The 23,050-nt window shown below is 35.4% G+C and overlaps 2 protein-coding genes across 3 annotated transcripts; one reads left to right on the forward strand and one right to left on the reverse strand.

The window, feature by feature from the left end:
* Positions 1-418: 418 nt before the first annotated feature.
* Positions 419-6,447, forward strand: LOC126686629 (auxilin-like protein 1). 2 transcript variants are annotated; one of them, XM_050380775.2, is made up of 9 exons: positions 419-1,351; positions 1,758-4,102; positions 4,217-5,133; positions 5,230-5,296; positions 5,381-5,478; positions 5,571-5,636; positions 5,717-5,806; positions 6,013-6,189; positions 6,279-6,447. In XM_050380775.2, exons 1-9 carry the CDS (start codon positions 1,017-1,019, stop codon positions 6,312-6,314), a joined length of 4,131 nt encoding a protein of 1,376 aa, XP_050236732.1. In that variant the 5' UTR covers positions 419-1,016; the 3' UTR covers positions 6,315-6,447. The 2 variants fall into 2 exon arrangements, with proteins under 2 accessions (XP_050236732.1, XP_050236727.1); XM_050380770.2 differs by having other exon boundaries at positions 420-1,351; positions 1,758-5,133.
* A 1,655-nt stretch (positions 6,448-8,102) lies between these two features.
* LOC126665399 (ornithine transcarbamylase, chloroplastic) lies at positions 8,103-10,815 on the reverse strand. The gene is made up of 5 exons (XM_050358187.1): positions 10,562-10,815; positions 9,647-9,981; positions 9,231-9,362; positions 8,868-9,143; positions 8,103-8,524 (listed from the first exon to the last, which is right to left on the reverse strand). The coding sequence occupies exons 1-5, from the start codon at positions 10,749-10,751 to the stop codon at positions 8,342-8,344; spliced, it is 1,116 nt and encodes a 371-aa protein (XP_050214144.1). The 5' UTR covers positions 10,752-10,815; the 3' UTR covers positions 8,103-8,341.
* Between the last annotated feature and the right edge of the window lie 12,235 nt (positions 10,816-23,050).

The following is a 23,050-nucleotide window of genomic DNA, read 5'->3' on the forward strand; positions in this document are numbered from 1 at the left end:
CTCAATTTACAAAGCATTTATTAAGTAGTAGGGTTATATTAATATTTACTTTTATAATTTAAGATAAAATGTGCATATGTATAATTTTGGTTAAATGAATAATTAAAAAAACATAGAGAGTATAATTTAAAGAATTAATTAATTTAAAATTTAAAACTATTAAGTTTAATTAATTAGAATTATTAAATGTGAATTATAAATTGACCTGAGGGGAATAATCCGTTCAAAGTTTGAAGTGTTGGGTGGTTGAAAATTCTTGGGGTGGGGACACACAAGGCATATAAAGAGTTGGGTGGTAGTTGAGTTGTGTTTTATAAGTTGGCTGGGGGATTCCATATTGCTGCTGTCCCATGTGAAGGAAGCTACTCAGCATTGCAATCATTCAGCACTCTAATTTCTCAGCATCCTTAGCATACATCATTTCCATTTCATTTTCATACACAATCTCACTTCAATTGAAATTTTCAAGCCAATTTATTGAAAATAACAAACAAATAATTGGTCGGTTCAAGAATTTACATACACGAGATTGCCGTCCCATACTCTCCGATTCTTAATTACGCGTCTGCGTTTTTTCACGAGTGAACATTCCCTCGATTACCCTCCACACATAAACTCCACGACCTACTTCCCTAAAACACCCCCGTTATATCATCTATTATTCCTAAACTACCCCTATTTGCGGCATCGTTGATTGGCGACAGCTTGTCTCCACCCCTCAACATCACCCAAATGACAACCGTAAAAACGACTGTCTAACACCGGTTCAACCGGTAACCCATTCAGCCGATGGTTTTGAATAATCGCCGTACAAAACATTACCATTTATCCGTTGTATACCCCCACACTTTTTAAAAATCTCATTTTCTCGTATCTTTCTCATTTTCTCTTACTTCTCGTGTCTGACTCTCTGCATAAATTTTTTTCGGAGAGAAAGAAAAACAAAACCAGACAAGAAGAAGAACAAAGAACATTAAACCAAAAAGCATCCAAACAAGCCCTTATTAATAAGACCTATGGAGTATCAGCAAGCTCCTTTCTCTAAAAAGCTTAATAATGGCGGTTTTGGAAGTTTAAGTGGAAAGCATATATACGACGGCGTTTTCGGAGGTGAAGTGAAGTCAAAGACGACGAGGATGGAGGATTATAAAGAGATATTTGGTGGTTCTAGTACTTGTTCGATTCCGATTCTTGATTTTCCTGAGTTGAAGAGTAATGCTTCAGAGAGCTCCTCCAGACCTGATTATTCGACCATTTTCGGTGGTTTTGGAGAAGCTGATTTTGCTGCGCCTTATGAAGAATTAGTTATCAAGTCAAGCAAAACAGTTAACAGCTTCTCTAAAGAAGCTCGGTATGGTTTTCATTTGTTTGTCTATTTATATTCTAGTTTCGGTATATTAGTTACTGCATTTTACACTGTTAGAGTTAAATTTAGTTTGTTTTCAGTTTACTTTATGAAATAATGACTGTCGTTGGGTTATGCATTTTTAAGCTCAGGTGTACTCTGTTCCACACGGTCAAAAAAAGATTAGATAGAAATGATAAGCATTTTCAGTCGTTGCTTATTTGCAGATTATCTTTTAAATTAGTCATTCATATCATTGAGTTTGTCTCTGCAATTAAATCTACTTTTAGATGCCAACATTTGTCTCTATGCTTTTATTTTTTATTATGTCAAGAAGCATTTAATAGCTTTACTATGCTAGCTTCAACTTCTACGATGATCATGGGTTTCTCTTTAACTTCTAATTGTGTAGTACTCCGGCTGAACCAAAATTCTCCCCTACGAGTACGACTGCTAGGCCACAGCAGTCTAATGTTTCCAGAGAGCAACACACCCCGTCACCGGAAATAAGTGGTGTGAAAGAGTTCAATGTATCATATAATAAAAGCAATCAGGGAAGCAAAAATGGGGTGAATGGGATGACACACATTGCCCAGCTCCACTCTGTTCCTGGTTATGCTTGTTTAGTTGATGAAACCACTTCGCCTCAACTGACTGAAAGTCTCAAGCCAGTGCGGACAGTATTAAAGGATGCTCGCGTAAATACCAATGTCAGTCAGGGTATGAAGCCACCCAAATATCTCCGGAAAGTCGTGTCTGGGCCACAACCTAGAGGTGCTGTCATAGACGATTCTACAAGTCATGCCGAATCTAAGAAGAAATCTAGTAGGAATAGATCGTTTTCAAATAAATCATTCGATGATTTTGAAACTAACCTTGATACACGACAACCAATATCGTCGCCTTTAAGTTCAGTGGCTAACTTAAATGATAGTAAGGGTGGCTCTATGAGGTCAATGAGTTCGAAGTTCGGGGTTTTTGAAAGTGATTCTGCAGAAGAGGCTGCTGGTAGTCATTTACCACCTCTCTTTGATGATGAAATGGATGCTAATTCAGCTGCCGGTACCTCAGTAGCTGCCCTGAGGAAGGCAATAGAGGAGGCTCAAGCAAAGATGACAAAAGCCAAAGAATTAATGGAAAGAAAGAGGCAAGGCCGTCACAGCCGTGAAAAGAAAACTGTTAATGATGGCTTGAAAGTTGGCAGAAAAGAGGATAGAGTTGACCAAGAAGCTAACAGATGCAAAGATGAGGTGGCTCAGGAAACGAGTCATAAAGTTTACACTGCTCAAAAGCAAGTTTTCACAGGCTTACCAGAGAGCAATGCAACAAAAGCAAGCCAAATAACTTCAGACCATATTAATGCAGAGAAAGTATCTGCTGTAAAAAATGCCATCGGAGAAGCACAAAGCAAAGAGTCCAAACGGGATCAAGTGAATCATAGGCTGGAAGCAGAAATTGGTATAGCGACAAATGGATTTTCTGAACCTGCTGGTGGCAGTGACCAGAGGACAATGGTATTGGAGATCAAGCAAGCAAACAATGTTGAAAAAATGAAACCATGTACAGATGGAAATGATTGCAAAGCGAAGATGGCAGGAGATGAAACAATGAAAAAGCCAATGGAGGGTGGTAAGAAACTAAAAGCATTTGACGAGGCCCCTATGCAGGAGAAGGTTGAGAGGGTACTAAACTCGATGGCAGCAGCATTCAAATGGGATTTATTCAAAAACATTATCAAATCAGATGAAAATACTCAATGTCAGGAAGAAAAAATAGATAAAAGTAGAGCTGCTTATGAGAATGAAGATGCTGCTCAAACACCTGAAGTGACATGTGAACACAAACAATGTGAAAGCATCACAAAAAGATCGGATGAGCCAGAAAAAGAGGCGAAGTATGAAACCCAAGAGATGGAGGGGAACAAAGATATGTATGAACTAAAAGCATCTGAAGATTCGCTGAAAACTAGGAAAAAAGAAATCGAGGCACATGGTCAAGACGTAGAGAATCAGTCAAATGAAGAAAATGATCAAGAGAAAGTAGAGAATCAGTCCAATGAAGTTCCGTTGAGAAAGGAGAACGAGAGAAGACTGCATGAGATTTATATGTGCAAAGAAAATTGGGAGGGACAAAAAGAAGATTTTGATAAAGCGGATAATGAAAAGCAACAAGAGAGATGGGATTACAAAGAAAATGAGAAGAAGCAAAATGGTGTTTCTAAACCAGAGGACACAGAGACATTTGATCAAGTTCAGAAACTGGAAGTAACTGAAGCAAATTATAATGACTCTCAAGGAAAGGAAGAACATGAGTTAAAATTTAGAGAGTATTGTTCGACAAAAGTGAATGGGCATCTGGATGATGCCAAAGAGACTGAAGAGACGCTCAATCAAATAAATGAAAATGAGACGGAAAAAACTTGTGAATGGTTAGAAGCTGAAAGTATGCAAACAGAGATTCATCTGGCAGAAGACATCGAGAACACTTTGGAAGCAACTCAACAGAGTTTTAGGTGCCAAGATAATCTTGAATCAACTAAAGTACATAAGCTGAATGAAAATGATAATGCATGTGAAGTTGATGAAACACATGCAGAAGAAAATTTTGAAGGTCTGGAAGTAACCTCAGAAGCTGCGAGTGAAGAGAATGATAGAATGGTGGAGGTAAGTGGAGATTCTATTGCTAAAGAAACTGAAATTGGAACTAAAGCAGTTGAAGAGGCATTTAACTTGGCGGAAGAAGGCAATCTTGAAATTGGTATGTCACAGCATCTCACTGGACTTGATAGGTTTAAGAAGCACACAACTAATATGTTTTTAGGCAAAACTGACTTAGATTTTGATTACAAGCTAAATGGATATAATATGACAGAATATGATGCTGCAGTCTCTAAACATGTAAAGCATATTGAGGAAGTAGCTTTTCAATTGGATGAAAATGATAAGGATGTCACTGAGCCTGAAATTGGCCTCAACCAGGAAGAAAATGAGAGTACTTTTGCATCAAGATGCTCGGGTAATGGTATGGAATCCAACACACTTTGCAACCCAGAAAAACAGGTTGGAGAAACAATTTGTGAACTGGGAGAAAATAATGACATGAAGGAGCCTGGAGTAGGAACTAACCATGAAGATGATTTTGAATCTTTTCTTAAGGTGGATAATAGAATTGGTGAGCATGCTAGTCAGCAGCCACATAATTTTGAAGGCGAAGGAAAGAACATCGCGATATCTCCAGAGGAGAAAACACACCAAAGCACTCATGAAAAGGCGGAGAGTCGGAATGAAACTCAGACAGTAGAAAAGAGAGACTCTGAGGATACTTTGCAAAAGGAAATGGGCTCAGAAAAGAAGCATCACGGAACAAAGGAAGAAACAAAATTGAGGGAAATGGAAAAAGAAAAGGAAAGAATAGTCGTTGAGAGAGCAATACGTGAAGCTCGTGAAAGGGCTTTTACTGAAGCTCGAGAGAGGGCGGAAAGGGCTGCTGCCAAGAAAGCAGCTGCCGAAGCTCATCAAAGGGTTATGACAGAAGCTCGAGAAAGGTTAGAGAAGGCTTGCGCTGAAGCTATTGGTAAATCAGGTAAAACAGCAGCAGAAAAAGCATCCATGGAAGCAAAACTAAAGGCTGAGCGGGCTGCAGTAGAGAGAGCAACGGTAGAGGCTAGGGAGCGTGCCTTAGAGAGAGCATTGTCTGAGATAGCTGCTTTTAATGCTAGAAATCGGGCCGAAATGTTTACAGCTGAAAAGTTCTCGGGTGTTTCCAGAGATGCTGGGTTAAACTCTTATGTGAGTTACTTCACCGTGTATTGTTTTTTCAGCTTTCTGGTTGTCATAATCTTTAGGTGGTACCAAAATATTAACGCTTGATGTATTTTCCTGTAGGATCAACAATATAAAGGTCCAGCTCCTTCCAGCAGTTCAAGACATCCTACCTCTTCAAACCATGATGGTATAAGCTATCAATAATTTTGTGTTTTGTCAATTCTTCTTATGTTGTGCCTGCTTTTGAACGATACTTATTTTGTTTATAAAGGCCCCTACTCAACAGAGAGATTTAATGGCACCAATGGTGAATCAGTTGAAAGGTGTAAGGCTACATTGGAAAGGAATCAAAGGACAGCAGAACGCGCAGTATGCTTCTTATTCCGTAATCTGTATAATCTATATAGAGACCTAAATATCTCCGAGTCTTAACTTGCATTCATCTTTGATGTCAATTTCAGGCAAAAGCTCTTGCAGAGAAGAATATGCGTGATCTACTTGCTCAGAAAGAACAAGCTGAAAGAAATGTAATTTGATCAAGAGTATAGAATTCTTGACATAATAATGAGTTGTGGATGTTTTTCTTATCGTTGAATTTTGATGGCAGAGATTGGCAGAAAATTTGGATGCTGATGTTAAACGGTGGTCCAGTGGAAAGGAGAGAAATTTGCGAGCCCTGCTCTCGACACTACAATATGTACGTAGAACGTTTCAACTTGTTAATGTTCATCTTTATCTATCTGGTTCTACAAATTATGCAGCAAATAAAAATTGTTGGCAAGTTATTGGTCCTTTATAGTAATTAGAGTTTTATAATCTCGTCGCATTAGCATTTCCTGCATCGATGATGGCTTGCTTACTCACTGCTCGCTAGCTATTTCTTATTGCTTTTTGAATGAGCAGATCCTTGGCCCTGACAGTGGGTGGCAGCCAATTCCTCTGACGGATCTGATAACAAGTGCTGCTGTGAAGAAAGCTTACCGCAAAGCCACTCTGTTTGTTCATCCAGACAAGTTGCAACAAAGAGGCGCAAGCATACCGCAGAAATACACCTGCGAAAAAGTTTTTGATCTTCTCAAGGTAAAGAGAATGCAGAAGTAATCGGTGTAGCTGTAGCTGTTTTCTCTTCTTATCTGGGTAAATCTCATTAACTTCTTTGTTTCCCCCAGGATGCTTGGAACAAATTCAGCATAGAAGAACGGTAGATGATTGGTGTTCGCATTCTGTTCCTGCCCTTTCTATAGCATTCATTATAGGCATAGTACATGTAAATTCAAACAAGATAATATCTCATTCCTGATTGAATCCTAATTGAAGTAGAGATTATTTTGAAGTCAATTCTTTCTCTCTTTTTTGTAATTTCTGAGAGCCGATTTTTGGGAGAATTATGCGCCTCTAGTGAAATTCAAAAAGCGAGACAATGTTGAATACAGATTAACTGTGCTAACGGGAGAATCTCAGAAACTCTTGTTCACCAATGTTTCAGCATTTCTGAGTCATTTTTTCAAATAATTTTATAAGAAAATGTCTCATAAAAATATACTTATATATCTGTAAAAACAAAAAAAATATTAAAAGATGTCATTACTTTTTTAATATTTTGATGTTTTTCCTCACATTTTGTAACTTTAATATTTAAAAAGGGATAATTAAGTGTTTTTTCATTTTAATCACGCAGTTTAAATTGTCATTTTCATACATGAACTACCATTTTTTTGAAATTCACACATGGTGCTACGTGTCACAAATTCATTGGTGTAATTCGCTAAGCTGGAGGTCATTTTACACCAATAAAGGAGTGCCACCTCAGCGCCGTGTATTAATTTTGAAAAAAAATGGTAGTTCGTGCATGAAAATGACAAAATTTAAGCTGCGTGATTAAAATGAAAAAACAGATAAAGTTCGTGACGTGATTAAAATGAAAAAACATATAAAGTTCGTGATTTTTTTTGACATTAACCCTTTTAAAAAATACCATTTCTCAGTGTCTCTTCATTTCTTTTCTGTTTCAGAAACACTTATGTCCTGTTTAGTTGTAGAAAATATTTTCTCTTTTCTGTTTCCAGTTTTCTTTTCATTTTCTCTATTTTTCAGTTTTTTTGTTCTCCAAATGGAAAACTAGAAAATTAAAATTTTATTTGCTTATTGAATTTTCTTATTGTTTTTTATTTTCTATTTTCTAAAATTAAGCAACATACTACTTTTTTTTAATGATATTTTCGTATTTTTGTTTTTCATGGATGTTGTATAACCTCTGAAAATATTTTTTTAAAAAAAATTTACAAACGGTCACACTCTAAATCGGGTCAAAACCGGATCAGAAATGAAAAAAGAGATTTCAAGACGGTTTAATATATTTTTTTGGAACCAAAATGTTGGTTGGTATATTTAAAAAAAATATATTTTAAAGTATCTATAAAACATGTTTATATAAATCATTATTAATATAATTAATCAATTGATCATATTAAATGTAATTTTAATTTTGATGTATTTTTTTTGTTTTTCAAATTTGGTGCAACTTGAATTTGTTGGTTCCAAAATGGCCCGGAACAATTTAAGGGCCGGTTTAGAACCGGTTCAAATGTTTCTCGAGCTGTGAACTACAAAATTATGAACTGTGGCCATTTTTATATGCAAGTGCTTGCTAACGGTTAAAAAATTTCCATCAATAATTATATTGAATAAATAGTGATTTTCGTTATTAAATTCTTAAATTAATTTTTTTTATTGTTTTTTTAACTTGTTAGACAAAAATATCAATTAGAAAATTGTGTTTTCTAAAAATTACGTTTAATAAAGGAAAAGTTGGAAAATATCTTTTTGGTGTTTTCCAACCATTAGTTATAATATGGAAAATTATCAAAATTGTTTTCTAGTTTTTTAAATTGGAAAATACTACAACTAAACATCAAATTCCGTTTTTCAGTTTTCTTGGAATAATTTTCTAAAAAACATGCAAAATTTTCTACAACTAAATTAGATTTCTAACATAACCAGAAGCCAGATGATTCCATATGTTAAAAGTAGGAAGCACAGTTGTAATGCTCGAGTTCGATCATTGAGTTCTTACCTTACAAAACTAATGGGAGCAGAATGGAACAAGCAACACAATTACAAAGCTATTTCGGCTGAAAATGAAATTGCAAAACTGAAGTTATGAAATAGCCGACTATAACAATCTAAAATTGGCGCCTGCACATTACACAATTAAGATATTACTGGTGTAGGATCACAGACCAAGAACATGAAGCATTACAGCATTCTGTGCGTGCATACGGTTCTCTGCCTGTGGGAAGACGATAGAATTTGGAGCCTCGATGACGCCGTCTGTTACCTCTACACCCCTCTCTGCTGGTAAACAGTGCATGAAATAAGCTTTTGGACCAGCTAATTTCATTAGATCTTCGTCAACCTGCAATGTTTAATGTCAATATGAAGCAAAATAGATGTTCATATGCATGATTTAAGACATCCAATCATGGACACCTCGCATCTCATTCAGAATTTAAATGCAGCCCCTAGCACGAACAGGCTCTGTTATTCTAAAACTATCGCTCGGGAAAGCTTTGCATTTTAAATGATGAAGATAATGGAAATACAGGAGGTCAGTAACCCATTAAAAATGATCTGCCTGCCCAACCCATAAAATAAATAAACCGACACTTAATCAATTGAAGCCAACAATTTCTGTGTCACAAGGACATATCTATGTTACTACTTAATACAAATACTTCCGAGATGAATACTTGACATACCTGAAATCCTTGAAATACTTTACGGCGGTGTGCGGCCTCTTCTTTTTGACCCATACTTGCCCAGACATCTGAGTATACAACATCAGCTCCTCTAACAGCTTCCTTGGGGTCATTTGTAATCTCAATCTTCCCAATTCCCGCCTGCTGAGCTTTCTTGACTGTTTCAGCATCTGGTTCAAAGCCTTTAGGGCAGGCACAAATGAAGTGGAAAGGAATAATAGATGCCAGCAACAACCATGAATGGACAATGTTATTCCCATCACCAACATATACCACCTGAAATATGTAGTGGATTAATATTTCCAATATATGACGTGCAAAGATGAACTTAAACTAAATTGAGTGCTAGTACAATGAGCTAACCTTGGTTCCTTCCAGCTGACCGATGTGTTCAATTATTGTGAGGGCATCAGCCATTATTTGGCAAGGATGATTATAGTCAGTCAGGCCATTAATAACAGGTACAGTTGCATACTTAGCCAGATCAACAATATCCTGCAAAAGTACTAGTATGTAACTGTATCTCCACATATGCACATGCAAAATGAATGCTTTCAAGTTCAAGCGTAGATATTAAAGAACTCTCAAGCGACAGAGATATTGAAGTTTTACAAAAATGTAACATCTTTGCCAACCATTGCAGTTCAGTTCAGTGGTGCATGGTACTCACATCCAACCATTTAATGATATTACAGATGTATAGACAAGCAGAGACGGATAAAACCACAACTTAATCATCAGAATGACTTTCCAAAAACAAAAGTAACTCACCAGCATACCTGATGGGCAAAAACACGTGCCATTATGATATCATTATAGCTAGACAAAACACGAGCTACATCACGGGTTTCTTCACGTTTGCCCATCTGGATATCATTAGGTCCCAAATAAATAGCATGGCCACCAAGCAAGAAGAACCCAGTCTCAAATGAAACCCGTGTTCTCATAGAAGGCTTTGCAAAGATCATTGCCATCGTCTTTCCTTTAAATGGAAGGAATGACCTGTCTCCAGATTTTAATAATGCCTTGACCTCTGAAGCTCTGTCCAAGATCTTCATAATAGTGGCTTTGTCAAAATCGCTAATGTGAACAAAATCCTTGAGCCCTGTTTTTGCTGTGAAATCACAATCAAAAAGTGAAGAAAAATTCTGAAACTGCAAAGAGGCGGAAGTACATTGACACCTCTTAGCGTTTGATACTGTAATTACTCAACAATGAGCGTTGAATTGACTTCATAATTTTGGAAATGCAATCAATCTCAAAACCAGAACTGGCACATCAAAATCAGTCTATCAACAGTCCCTTGTAAATCACAAACTTAGATAAACGGTGAAGCCGCAAATGCTTCAATGAATTCAACATTTCTCGATTTAACCAGACATTTCCAGAGCTGAATCCTAGTTCAGATGCTCATCTTACAGTAAACATAGGTCATCAATTGTTAATTTATCTAGTATTTCTGTAGCTAAACCTTGGTTCAAAACTTCAAATAATAAAGTTGGTCAACATTTCTTAATTTATGAAGACATTCCCGCAGCTAAACACTAATCTAATTATCGAAAAATGCTAGAAACCCTAATTCCACGCCATTCAGTTTAAACACTGACAAATAATTAAACAAACCATCACGTTGCAACAAAAATGATCAAGAATATTAGAACCCAAAAGAGTAAAAAAGGCGAACGGAGACGGACCTTTTCCATTAACGGAAGAAGTAGCAGAAGAAGTCTGGCACAAGATTCTGCCACGAAACGCCTGAGTTGACGCCGTTACAGTAGAGAATCGAGCGTTACGCGAGAGAAGGTTAGAAGAAAAAGCAGAGGAAGTGGAAGAGAGAGAGATTTTATTTGATGGAACTGCACTGTGACACGAAATCGCCGCCATTGCTTCTGTAATTGCTTCAAGTTCAGTGTAGATCTTGCAGTAGTCTAGTGACTAATGAGTGATGCGTCAATCAGTTTATGAAAAAGGAAATTGGCAGGGCCAAGCAAGATTACATACCTGCCCTCACCTTAGGGATGATACGACACCGTGTACTTGGGTTATTATTACTTCTTGAAAAAAGGTTCGGATGTGCCCTTAATATATACACTGGGGAATATATTGGCTCTAATGTACGTAAAAGTTAAAAAATTATCCCTACATGTTGTCGTTGCAGCGATTCTGTTTTCCATTAAAGCACCTGCCCATAACAATTTACAAAACCCTAAATTTTCAAATGGAAATCAGTGAAGAACTTTAAATTAACCAATTATGGTCCAAATTGTTTCGTAGTACGCTGTTGTTTTCCTCCTGGTCTAGTATCTCTGTTGTTGGTGATCCGATCTCCACTGGAATGACCTCCTCTGTTCTATAGACGGGTGAAAATGGTGTCTGCATGTTGGTTGACGAGGAGTTGTTCAGTAGTTTTAGAGGACGTTGTTGAGTTCTTCTGTCTGCCTTTCTACTCATATAGTCTTCGCTTAAGTCCCGCCAACAACATACGATTAGCGACTTCTGCCTGTTCATTCGTCTATGGATGATACACCAAGATGAATCGTAGATCAATGTGGTATTCGGTGCAGAACTTCCTAAAGTTTGTTGAATCGAAATGTTTTCCTTTGTCTGTTATGAGGATCTTTGGCATTTCAAACCCGCATAAAACATGTTTAAAAAGAAATCTGTGATATTTTGTTGAGATATGGTGGCGAGTGTTTCAACTTCAATCCACTTTGTGAAATGATCTATGGCTACTACGAGGAATTTCCTCTACTCACTTGCTTTAGGGAAGGGACTCAGTATATCCATCCCCTATTGGGCGAATGGCCAGGAGCTACCGATCAGGGTCAACTTTATCACTGGATGTCTGGGTAGATTAGCGTGTACTTGACATGCTTCACTTCCTAGTTAACTCCATGGAGTCCTTCTTTATTGTAGGCAAGTAATAGCCTTGCAAAAGCACCTTCCTGACTAAAGTGGTTGCCCTATCATGAGCTCTGCATACGCCTTCATGGAGCTTTTTTAATATATATACTCGCCTTCATCTGTCGTGACACATTTGAGCCATGGGTGAGTAAAGGATCTTTTATAAAAAAGACTCGCCATAGATAGCAAACTTTCAAGCTTTGGCGACCACTTTTCTAGCCTCTCCTTTGGCCTCTGGAAGAGCTCCTTACGTCAAGTAGGCATTTACTGGGTCCATCCATATACGCGTGTCTTATATATTGAACACTTCTAACTCGTCAATAGAGGCATTCTTCTTTACCTCGAAGGGAACGTTCACCAACTTCTCCTCATTTCCTATCGCTGCCCATTTGGCGAGTTCATCTGCCCGCCTGTTTACTTCTCTTAGAATTTGCTAGAGTATCCAGCTTTGGCTTCTACTGTTTCTGAAAATAGAATGGACTTTGGCCAAATACCTTATGATCAACGGCTCCCGAGCGATGAATGATTCAGATACTTCGTTTACCACCAATTGCGAGTCACTGTAGCAGTTGAAATTTTCCACACCTAGTACCTTTAACAGACATAGTCATGCTATCGTAGCTTCATATTCCACCATATTTTTGAGACCGAGTAATACAACTAGGTTGAGATTTCCAAATTGGCTTTCCCGAGCCCTTTGATGCTCACTCTGATCCTGACGCCTTCCGAGCATATTGCTCCATCTACTCGCATCTCCCACGTCTCTTCTTTTTCTTTTAGTGCTTGCTGGTTTGTTTGTTAGCTCGGCTACAAAGTCAGCTAATGACCGAGCTTTCATAACTTTTCGTGGCTCATTTTTCACTCCCAAACTTCCTATTTTGACTGCCCACTCGGCTATCCTTCCACTAGTTTCCGCCTTCTGAAGTATCTTTCGTAGGGGTTGATTGGTCTGGACTACCACTTGATAGGATTCAAAGTAGTGTCAGAGTTTCTGTATAGTTGAGTATAGGGCGAGGGCTAGCTTTTCTAGCTTTGGATAATAAAGCTCGGCGTCGTGTATGACCCTGTTTTTATAGTAGATTGGGAACTGCTCGCCTTCCCTTTTTGTCACGAGAATTGCTGCCACTATTTCTTCAGTAGAAGCGATATAAAGATATAATATTTCATCTGGTTCTGGCCTACTCAGTAGAGGTGGAGTTGTTAAAAATGCTTTCAAACTGTCGAACAGTTCCTGCATTCCTCAGTCCACTGAAAGTTCTTCACGTGCTTCAATAATTTGAAGAATGGGAGACATCGTTTTACGGAACAAGAGACAAATCTTCCAAGGACCGTGACTCGCCCATTCAGCTTCTAGACATTATGAATAGTCTTCGGCGGGTGCATTTGCAAGACCGCCTCGATCTTATCGGGGTTGCCTCAATGCCCCTATGACAGACCATATATCCCAGGAATTTGCCTGCTGGGACCCGAAAACACATTTTTTCGGGTTTAACTTCAGGTTGAATTTCTACAAATTCGCATCACTCGCCTTATATATTTCGGGTGCTCCTCTGCTTTTGTGCTTTTAATGATCATATCATCCACGTAAACTTCGACACTTTTCCCTATCTGATCTTTAAAAATGAAATTAACCAAACGCTGGTATATAGCGCCTGTATTCTTGAGACCGAATGGCATCCTTACATAGCAAAACAAGCCTTGGTATGTAACGAACGAAGTTTTCTCCTCATCTCTAGTGTTCATGTAAATCTGGTGATATCCCGCCTTTGCGTCTGAGAATGAGTAAAGCTCATGACCCGCTGCAGAGTCCACGAGCTCATCAATACTCAGAAATGGATAGGCATCCTTCGGGCACGCCTTATTCAGATCTATAAAGTCAACACACATACGATAACTTTCATTAGACTTTTTCACCATCACTACATTGGCGAGCCATTCTGGGCAATGGACATCCGTGATAGCTCCTACATCCTTTTACTTTTGAACTTCGTTTGCGATGGCGAGTTGCTTTCTCGGGTGAATGTTTTCTCTTCCTCTGGGACAGCGGTTTAGAATCCGGGCTGATCTGTAACTTATGGCTGATGATTTTCGGGTCTACCCCTATCAACTCCTTTATACTCCAGGCAAAATTGTATTTCTCCTTTTGCGAAGTTTTCTCCATCTCTTCCTGAACTTTTGGCTGTAAAGTTCCTCCCAATTTCACTAGACGTTCCTCTCCTACTGCAAAATCCACTGTTCTTCCGAAAGGCTCGGCCTTCTCTTTTTTTGACAATTCGCTTGAGACGATCGGTAGAGTGTTGTACACGTTTTTTCAGTGCATTGTAGTATTACTCACAGGCTGTCTTCTGGCAACCCTTCATAGACTCCTCTATCTTCTTCAATGATTTTTACCGTTAATTATCTCATGCATATTGAGGCAATGGGTCACCCTAGAATATATTATATAAGAAGTCCATGGCTACAATCATGAACTCGACGATGATGATTTTCATTCGATCCATGTCTCTACGTTGGACCTTCACGTTAATCTGGCCTTCTACTGGTACCGCCTTCCCCCCAATTCTACCAGAGGAGTAGAGACTGGGATGAGCTTCTTTTTGTCCAACTTCAATTGCTTGAACACCGTGAGGGCCATCATGTTCACTGAGCTACCTGTGTCTACCAACATTCTCTTTACAACAAAATTGTTCAGTCGCCCTTCAATTACCATAGCATCCTCGTGGAGGAGACTTAATCCATGTCCATCATCCACAGAGAAAGTGATTCTGCTAAATGTTTTCACATATGGGTTACCCGGGTTAACCGAGTACACTATTCTCGCCACTTTCCTTCTCATGGTGTTGCGTCACCGCCTCTTGATCCTCAAACAATAACATTGATTATGCTAGCGGGTTCTCGCCTATTTTTTTGTGTTTCCTCCCGTCTTTCTCTATAATCTCGCCTCTTGTTGTTATCTGGCTATCCTTCTTGCCTTTCTAAACAAATTGACTCAGGGCCCCCTTAGCAATGAGATGTTTAATCTCCTCTCTAAGATGCCAACAATCCTCGGTGTCATGGCCATTATCGCAATGGAATTCGCAATATTTGTTGGTATCCCGAGTTCTTACTGACCGGTCACTCGTCTTCCTCGGCATTCGAACTTGCTCTTTCGCATCTTTCACCCATAGTAACACATTTGTTTGACTAGTGTCCAATGGCATGTATTCCCAATTCTCCTCTTATCTCATTTGTCCCCTCTCTGCTCCTTCTGATCTCTAGAATTCTCCTCTCTAGCTGGTTTGTGATAACTGCTACTTGTCAAGTGGTGCTTTCTTAGGGCGATCTCCTTCGGCCATCATCAACTCGAATATGTGGGTGTGAGCGATAGTCATTATTGCTATGAAGGATTTGGGCGCTTTAGACATCAATTCTTTCCTTAAGTCCAGGTTGGTGGTTCCATTGAACATAGCTGTGTAGGCTATCTGATCTTTTATTTGCATTGCCTCCTTGTTAAACCTCTCCACGTATTTCTCAAAGTCTCACCATCCCTCTGCATGACCGCTATCAGGTATGTCGAGTACTTCTTATGTGGAATACATGCTACAAACCGTGCCTGAAAATTGTTGAAAAGTAAAAATGGAATTAGGTTTTAGACTTTCATACCATTCCTGATCTATCCCCTTCAAAGTGTGGCGAAGAGTTTTCATAGAACATGGTCCAAAATGGTTTAGACGTTGAGAATGGCTTGGAACTTATGAATGTGACTTTTGGGGCAGCTTGTTCCATCATAAGATTCCAAATTTGATGGGTATTTGAACTGAGTTGGAAAATCAATTACAATGATATAGTCTCCTAGTGGCATGTCACTTCTCAAACTTAAATCAACATCGTCATATCGTACCCCCATCCTGCTCAGTGCATCCCGAACTTTCCTCTCCAGATCATCTGGGTTCTCCTTAGACTCCAGTTCCACCTCTGGCCGAAGCTCATCTTCATCCACCAGTATGGCAGGACTGGTCTTTTTTGTCGCCGTAGGCTCGGATAAAAGGGGTGTGGCGGGTTGTTTGGCTTTACCCTTAGCATTGTCGTTGTTGTTGTGTAAGGTATTTGGTGTTTGGTTTTGCGATTAGGAAGAGGTATTCTTTTAGATGTCTTTTACTAATCTAGTATATTCAGAGAAGGCCTTGAAAAGGTCTTTGGTAGTTATGTTCTCCTCTGTCGGGTTGTTGTCAGGATTGTTGGTATCGTCTTCTGGGATGGGGGTTTTTCCTGTAGGATCACTGATTTCTCCTTCTTCACCAGTGCGACCTTCATTTTCTTTTCTGCGGCGGTTTTTCCATGGTGAACAAAAACAAAAAATGAAGTGTATTCCACGTTCACCGCACTAAATGATAACTTTGAAAATGAACAGGTAATCAACCGAGCACCTGCACAAATAATAATGTTAAAAGGAATTAAGCTGGATTAGCCTGAAAACCACTCTGATGGTAAAGTCAGCATACTGTGCAAGAGATTAAAGGTAAAATATAAATGTTTAAGGGTATGTAAGTGACTAACCTCTGCTCCCTATTGGAATTAAGGTATTTATAGACTTGGTGAGGTAACCGCTGGTCGTGTTTTACCCACGTCCAGCGAAAATCATGAAGTGATCCCACGATCCCACGTCTTAAAGTGTGTATGTATAAACTCACCTATTTTTAGGATTGTGTCGCCTGTGAAGGACTGGGCGAATCTTTATAGGGCTCACCGAGTTCTTCATTGTGATTGGTATAAAACGGATCAGTAACAATTAGCCATGATCCGATGAAGTAAGATGAACCAGTGACATAATCGTTTTTCAGTTCTGATCCCATAATTAGATAGAATAATTTAAAATTGTGCAACAAGACCAACTACTGTAAATTAATACACTAGCTAACCTATAAAAGGGATAATATAAATAAATTTATGTTCTCGACTGAAAAATGTAAATTACTATAAATTAAACAATAGCATCCGGCTTGTTTGAATTATGCAAATATTTATATTTTTATGGTGTATTTGTACCAGAAAAAAGATAAAAATAAAATTACATGTTTGTTCTTCTTTTTGGGTTGAATTTGGTGGGAACGTGAACAACTAATTAGCTGCAAGTACCGGTTCAAAAATACTCCAAGCAATCTTTGACGTTGCAAGTATTGCCATAAGGAGTGGCAGTTGAAAATTGTAAATATGGGCCACAGTTGTTTTTGGGCTTCACTGGTCAGTTCAGAATGAAGTCAAAAAAGTTGGGTTTGGCAGGTGGCCCAAATCTATCGGTCCATTATCATTTTTTACCACCGGCTCTGGGCTTTCAGCGACACTTAGTACACGGATGAATACAATTTGTTTAGAAAAGTAAAGTCTGATCAAATTGTCAATTTAACCTAGTCTAGCGACTAATTTAGTCCATTTAATTTTTTAATTTTGATTGACTCGATTAAATAATTTTTTTATTAAATTGAATAATCCAATCGATTGAACTAAAAATTAATTAATTTAATTTTAATTAAATCTATTAGTTTTTAATTTAAATAATTGTTTGCTCATTGTGGAATGTTTTAGAAATCTTTAACGATTTATATTTGGAATAATTACTATTGGCCCTTGAGTTTACTTCCAAACTACTAGTTTTCCCTTAAGTTTGAAAAATCACTATTTCGCCCCTCAACTTTTATATTTTACATAACCGAAACTCCGTTACATGAGAGGATGTTAGTAAAAAAACTAAAGAAAATAATAATTTAACTGTAAACTTTTAGAGGTAATAATACCATTGATATTTTAAAGGTTGGTGTTGATGGGAAAATGCAAGCAGTATGGTGAGGGAAATGAGTCCTTAGTTTGGACTGGAATATAACCCGTGAACGGGTACAGGCCCAATAGGCACAGTGCCAGAAAGAAGAGGTAATTACGTGCTGTACCCCAAATCTTGAAAGTCTTGCAAAATTGACTGTCCAACTTTTCCGTTTTCAAGGGTGCTTATTTTTTATTTTTCTTTGCAAAATTATGCCTTTCTTCTAAATAATGATTTCGGATTTTGTGGTAATATGTCTCTCCTTTCTTTTACTTTCTCTCCACTTTTTTTGTTTTTATTTGTGTGAACATAAAAGATTGATTAAATTATTACTACATTTTTTTTTATTTAGTTATTTAATTTTTTTTTGATATTTTATTTTTTTTCTTTTTATTTTATTTTATTTATTGGCTTACCTGTTTAAACTTCAATATTTTTCTTTTATTTTTCTTTTTATAATATTTTTATATTATTGCAAATGTTTATATAATTAATTACCATTTTTATCAATTATATTCATTTTTTTATTTATGTTATAATTTTTTGATTTTTGTTATTATTTAAATTACTTGTTTTGATCCATGTTTCTTATTTTTATTTAATAATTTCAATTTTTATATTTTTATTTATCTATTATTTAGTTATTTCCTATTTACATGAGAAATATTAAAATGAATTCATCCTCGATAAATTTAAATTACCTAATTATACACATATCTTTTGAATTTAGACCCTTAATTTTTTGTATTTAATTTTTTTATAGTTTGTTATCTAATTTTACTTTCTATTTCAGTTTTGATTATTTTTTAGTTGTTTATTTTTTGCTCTTTAGTTGCTCAACAATAGTTTTTTGGTAGTTTATTGGTTGATATTAAGTTGCTTTTTAAGAAAAAAAAAGTAAGTTGCTTTTTGGTTGCTCTTCTTTAGTTGCTTTTTGATTGCTATTTTTGCTTATTAGTTGCTCTTAATTATTTTTGAATTATATTTTTATTTTTTTACTCTTTACTTTCTTTTTCAATTTTAATAATAACAAATATAGCCACATTGTTTCAATAATTTTATTCCAATTATATAAATATTAGTGTAATCAAAATTTTGATTCCGCTCTTCGTTATAGTATATAAATATAGTACATTTTTCAACTTGATTTTCTTTGGTGGTTCTATTTTTATAAAAATTATTATACATATATTTAATTAAACTCATTTTCATAAATTTTTAATAAAAAAAGTTTAAATTATTTTTTATGTATTTTAATTTTTATAATTTTTTGTTAAATAAGTATATTAGAATTTATTCATGAAACTCAAATTTATTTTTGACAAAATAACTAAATATTGTAAAAGAACCTCGGAAACCAGTGCTTCCATCACCGGCAAAACAATTTTCTCCTTCTCGAACTTTTTCATTTCTTTCAGCGTAAAGCATCGGGCTAATTTTTCGATAATAAATCATATCCGGATGTTTATTAGACTTTATGAAACCACTAACCAGAAAAAGAATAGCCAACAGATGACTATTAAAGAAAAATGTAAACACAAACCCCAACAATCTCAGAAAACACACAACTACAGTCGACCCTCTAATAATTAATATTCTATAAATTAATAATTCTAATAATTAATAGAAAATTGAGAGAACCAACTTCGTTCCACGTCGGATAATTAATAATTCTATTATTTAATAATTAATAAAATTTAAAATATATTCTACATGAATATTAATTATTAGAGAGATTTTTTTTAAAAAATATATAACAATTGATTATTTATTTGAGGCAATACTAACCTTAATTCATAAAGTGAAAGTTAAAATACCATCAAATTATGACTTGTTTACTCTTATGAGAAATTTTAAAAGAAGTTATTAGATAAACAAATTAAAGTAAATAAAGTATCTCTAGTATAAAAAATATTAAAAATTATTTTACTTTATGAATACAACTTCTTAATAATTATTTTTTAATTTGATATCAATTGATATTTTTTAAATTGAATATAAAATTATTTCTTTTAAATTGAGTGATTGTAAAGTGTATTTAGTTAGTTTTTTTATAATATAATATTAATATGAGGTCTATTAATGTAGATGCTTTAAAATATTTTTTATAATATTTTTATATAAATTCAATAAATTAATAATTCTAATAATTAATAAATTTTTGATCCACCATGTGTATTTATTATCAGAGGGTCGACTGTAATAAGATGACCATAGCCATAGAAATAAGATTATTACAGAAAATATAAAAGCAAAACATCTATATAACTTAAAAACAGTAAATATAAAAAAGATTAATTATTATAAACTTTCCAATCATATCCTAATGTCAACTTTGTGGATATGAAGTTAAAACAATTAACAAAATTTATGAACGAAAATCAGTATCAAAAGAAAAGAGCAAATGTTAGTATTATAAAGAAGAAAAGTTAATGTAGTAGGGGATTAAAGGAAAAAGGCGTGTCAATGAATACATATAATGGAAAAGGGTATTTGTGCTAGACTTTTACCTATATAACGTATAAAAGATAAGAGTTTCTATAAAAGGAGTATATATGTAAGAAGCCCCATAAAGAAGCACACATGATTTTGTATGGATAACTCCCAACACCCCATAACGTAAGCGGCTCCATTTATAGATTGAATTGTTGAGTCGGTGGATGCTTCATTTGTTAGGGTTCCCAACCACAACTGAAAACGAATGGAAGATACACGAATCGAAGTTGTGGATCATGTCTCATCATTTTATGGCACAATTTAACTAAATTAAAAACTGTGGGAGTGGAGCCTTCTTTCACATGGGATACTGCTACGTGCCACAATTCAATTTTCTCTCAACTCACCTCTCAAATCCTGCCTAAGGATGGCAATGGGACGGGGTGGGGGTGGAAAAGTTATCCCCATTCCCGTCCCCGCTTGTATGGGGAATCCCCATCTCCATTCCCGTTCCCATTTATTTAATGGAAATTAATTTATCCCCATTCTTATATCCGTGGATTTCCCATTTCCATAGGGATCCCCATATCTCCGTATATTTTAATATAAATATTTAATTATTTTCATAAAATATTTGAAAAAAATATAAACTATTCAATATTAATAATATAAAAAATTATAAATTAAATTATCCTAAAAATTAATTAATCATCTAAAATATTCAGCAATTTTAATTATTAAAATAAAATAATCAAAATATTATAAAAGGTCGTTAAAAGTCATTACTAAATATTCTGATAATTAAATAAAGTTATTAAAAAATATGAACAATATACTAAATATTGTTACAAATTATATAAAAAAATTATACAAAAATAGCTCGGATCCCCATGGGGTGGGGACTACACCCCTCGTCCCCTCCCCATCCCCGTGAATGGGGAATAATCTTCCCCTATCCCCGTACACATGGGGACAATTGGTGGGAATTTCCCGCCCTATTAGGGGCGGGTCTCCATGGGGATCAGAGAATCCCCTCCCCATTGCCATCCCTAATCCTGCCTTTGGTTTCATCATGTACGTCACCGTTTAAACTGTGCTTATTTATCGCTTTTTTTTGTTTTTTTTTTTCTGGCCGAGCTAATATTAATTCTTTCAGCTTCTATAATTTTAGTTTATTTATTATTTGAATTTTAAAATATTATTTAGGTTAAATTTTTAATTTCATAGGTTTAAATAGTGAAGTCAAATCAAATTCAGACTGAACTTATATTTTCAACAAATTGAGTTGTTGTTGGAAATTGCAGGTGTGCAAACCTTTTTTTTTAATTAAGAAAGAAATTTAGTGGTATGTATAAGACTATTAAAAAAAAGGATTAGTTATTACAATCTTATACAAATCCTAGCCGTATCTCTCTTTTAAAAAACCTCTTAAATATTAATAAGTTTTTTTTCTCCTTGTGTCTCTTTCTTTTGAGAAATCTCTTAAACTCTAATAAATTTTTTCTTTTTTTGTTCATTTGAAAGGTGATTTTTGATCATTCACTGCTAAAAATCACCTCCCCAATTTCTTAAACTCAATTTTTTTTAGTTTTTTTTATAATTTTTATCTTTTTTGGTCAATTTTGAACTAGATCTAAAAATTATTTTTTACCCTAATATCTTAATTGTATTAGATAAGATGTAATCAAAATTGATAATAGTTTATTTTTCATCTTTGTAGATGAAATTATTTTTTATAGTGTAAATGACTTGGATCTCTTAAACAATTAGAGAATAATAATTTCACCAAGTATAGGTATGTTTAGCGTCACTGATGAAGGATTCCTCCAAAATCGATGATGTATTCAATGTTAAAGAGAAGAGATATATCACAGAAGATGTGATCGGAGATTTTAACGATGAAGTTATAGATGCTAGCTGTAGCAGTCGTGCGATTAAAGTTAGTATTATCATGGCAAGCGAAGCTAATTTAATTCCCTTTATTTCAAAGATTGTAATAGATGTCTTGAAAAATAACTTTTTGCTTTGTAATATTATCAGTTTGATAGCACATGACTATTTTATTTTAATTGAGATGTATAAATGTTGTTTTAATTATCATAGAAAATCTCATGTGATAGCATATGACTATTTCAATTTATCTAATTGGTTGGGGCATTGTCCCTTTGATTATCAAATTTTATGTATTGGCTGATCAATTAGCTTTTTATGAATAGAATTTTTTATTTGAAAAAAAAAAGAAGTAGTTATTGAACTCGACGATGCTTTCGTTCAGCATGACATTGGATTGGTTAACGAAGATGCGACATAGCATTCGACACAAGCCAAGAGCATGAGATCCAAAAAAAAAAGAGCATTTCTTTATTTATTTGATTTTTTGCTTTTAAATTTTGAAATTGTGTTGTGCTCCATTCTTTTTTTTTGTTACAAGGGAATGAGGCAAGGCCTAAATAAAAAACAAATTAAAAACAGCAGTCATACGACACACCATGTAAATCATGCAATAATCAGTAGCTTAAGCTAGTCAGTGGACTCTCATGAGAGACGAACTCTATCAAATTCTCATCACTTACAGACGCAATATGATCAACCGCAAAATTAGGTTCCCTAAAAATATGACACAATCTAACATTCCAATCCTTAGTAATCAGAGTCTGAATCATAGTAAAAAGATTAAATGACCCGCGTCTGAACCATTATTAATTTTATCTACCGTATTTTTATTGTCGACTTCGATAATAACCCGTCTAACTCCAAAATCCCATCCCATTTCAGACCATGATAGACTTCCCGAAGCTCAGCTCCCCTCACATAATCAACTTTAATGGTCATAGAAAACTACCAATTTGAGAACACTATCATCTGGACTTTTAAGTTTGTATTTTATGATTAAATAAGTTATTTTTAATTCTTTTAAGCAGTTAAATTTTAAAATTTGTAGATTAAATAAGTAATGCATTTAAATTAAGAGAGTTTAAGATTTAATTAATTAAAAAAAATTTACATGACCCCAAAGTTATTGAATCTAATTGAATAAGAAAAAATTAAA

The sequence above is a fragment of the Mercurialis annua genome, linkage group LG1-X, assembly GCF_937616625.2.
Source record: "Mercurialis annua linkage group LG1-X, ddMerAnnu1.2, whole genome shotgun sequence".
NCBI classification, from domain to species: domain Eukaryota; kingdom Viridiplantae; phylum Streptophyta; class Magnoliopsida; order Malpighiales; family Euphorbiaceae; genus Mercurialis; species Mercurialis annua.

Excerpts from the sequence above, each read along its gene's own strand:
- LOC126665399 (XM_050358187.1), bottom strand. The coding sequence starts at position 10,751 with ATGGCGGCGATTTCGTGTCACAGTGCAGTTCCATCAAATAAAATCTCT. Across the intron at positions 9,982-10,561 it reads TTCTTCCGTTAATGGAAAAG|CAAAAACAGGGCTCAAGGAT; the intron begins GTCCGTCTCCGT and ends GTGATTTCACAG. Across the intron at positions 9,144-9,230 it reads GTCAGCTGGAAGGAACCAAG|GTGGTATATGTTGGTGATGG; the intron begins GTTAGCTCATTG and ends TACATATTTCAG.
- LOC126686629 (XM_050380770.2), top strand. The coding sequence starts at position 1,017 with ATGGAGTATCAGCAAGCTCCTTTCTCTAAAAAGCTTAATAATGGCGGT. Across the intron at positions 5,479-5,570 it reads AAAGGACAGCAGAACGCGCA|GCAAAAGCTCTTGCAGAGAA; the intron begins GTATGCTTCTTA and ends TGTCAATTTCAG. Across the intron at positions 6,190-6,278 it reads AAGTTTTTGATCTTCTCAAG|GATGCTTGGAACAAATTCAG; the intron begins GTAAAGAGAATG and ends TGTTTCCCCCAG.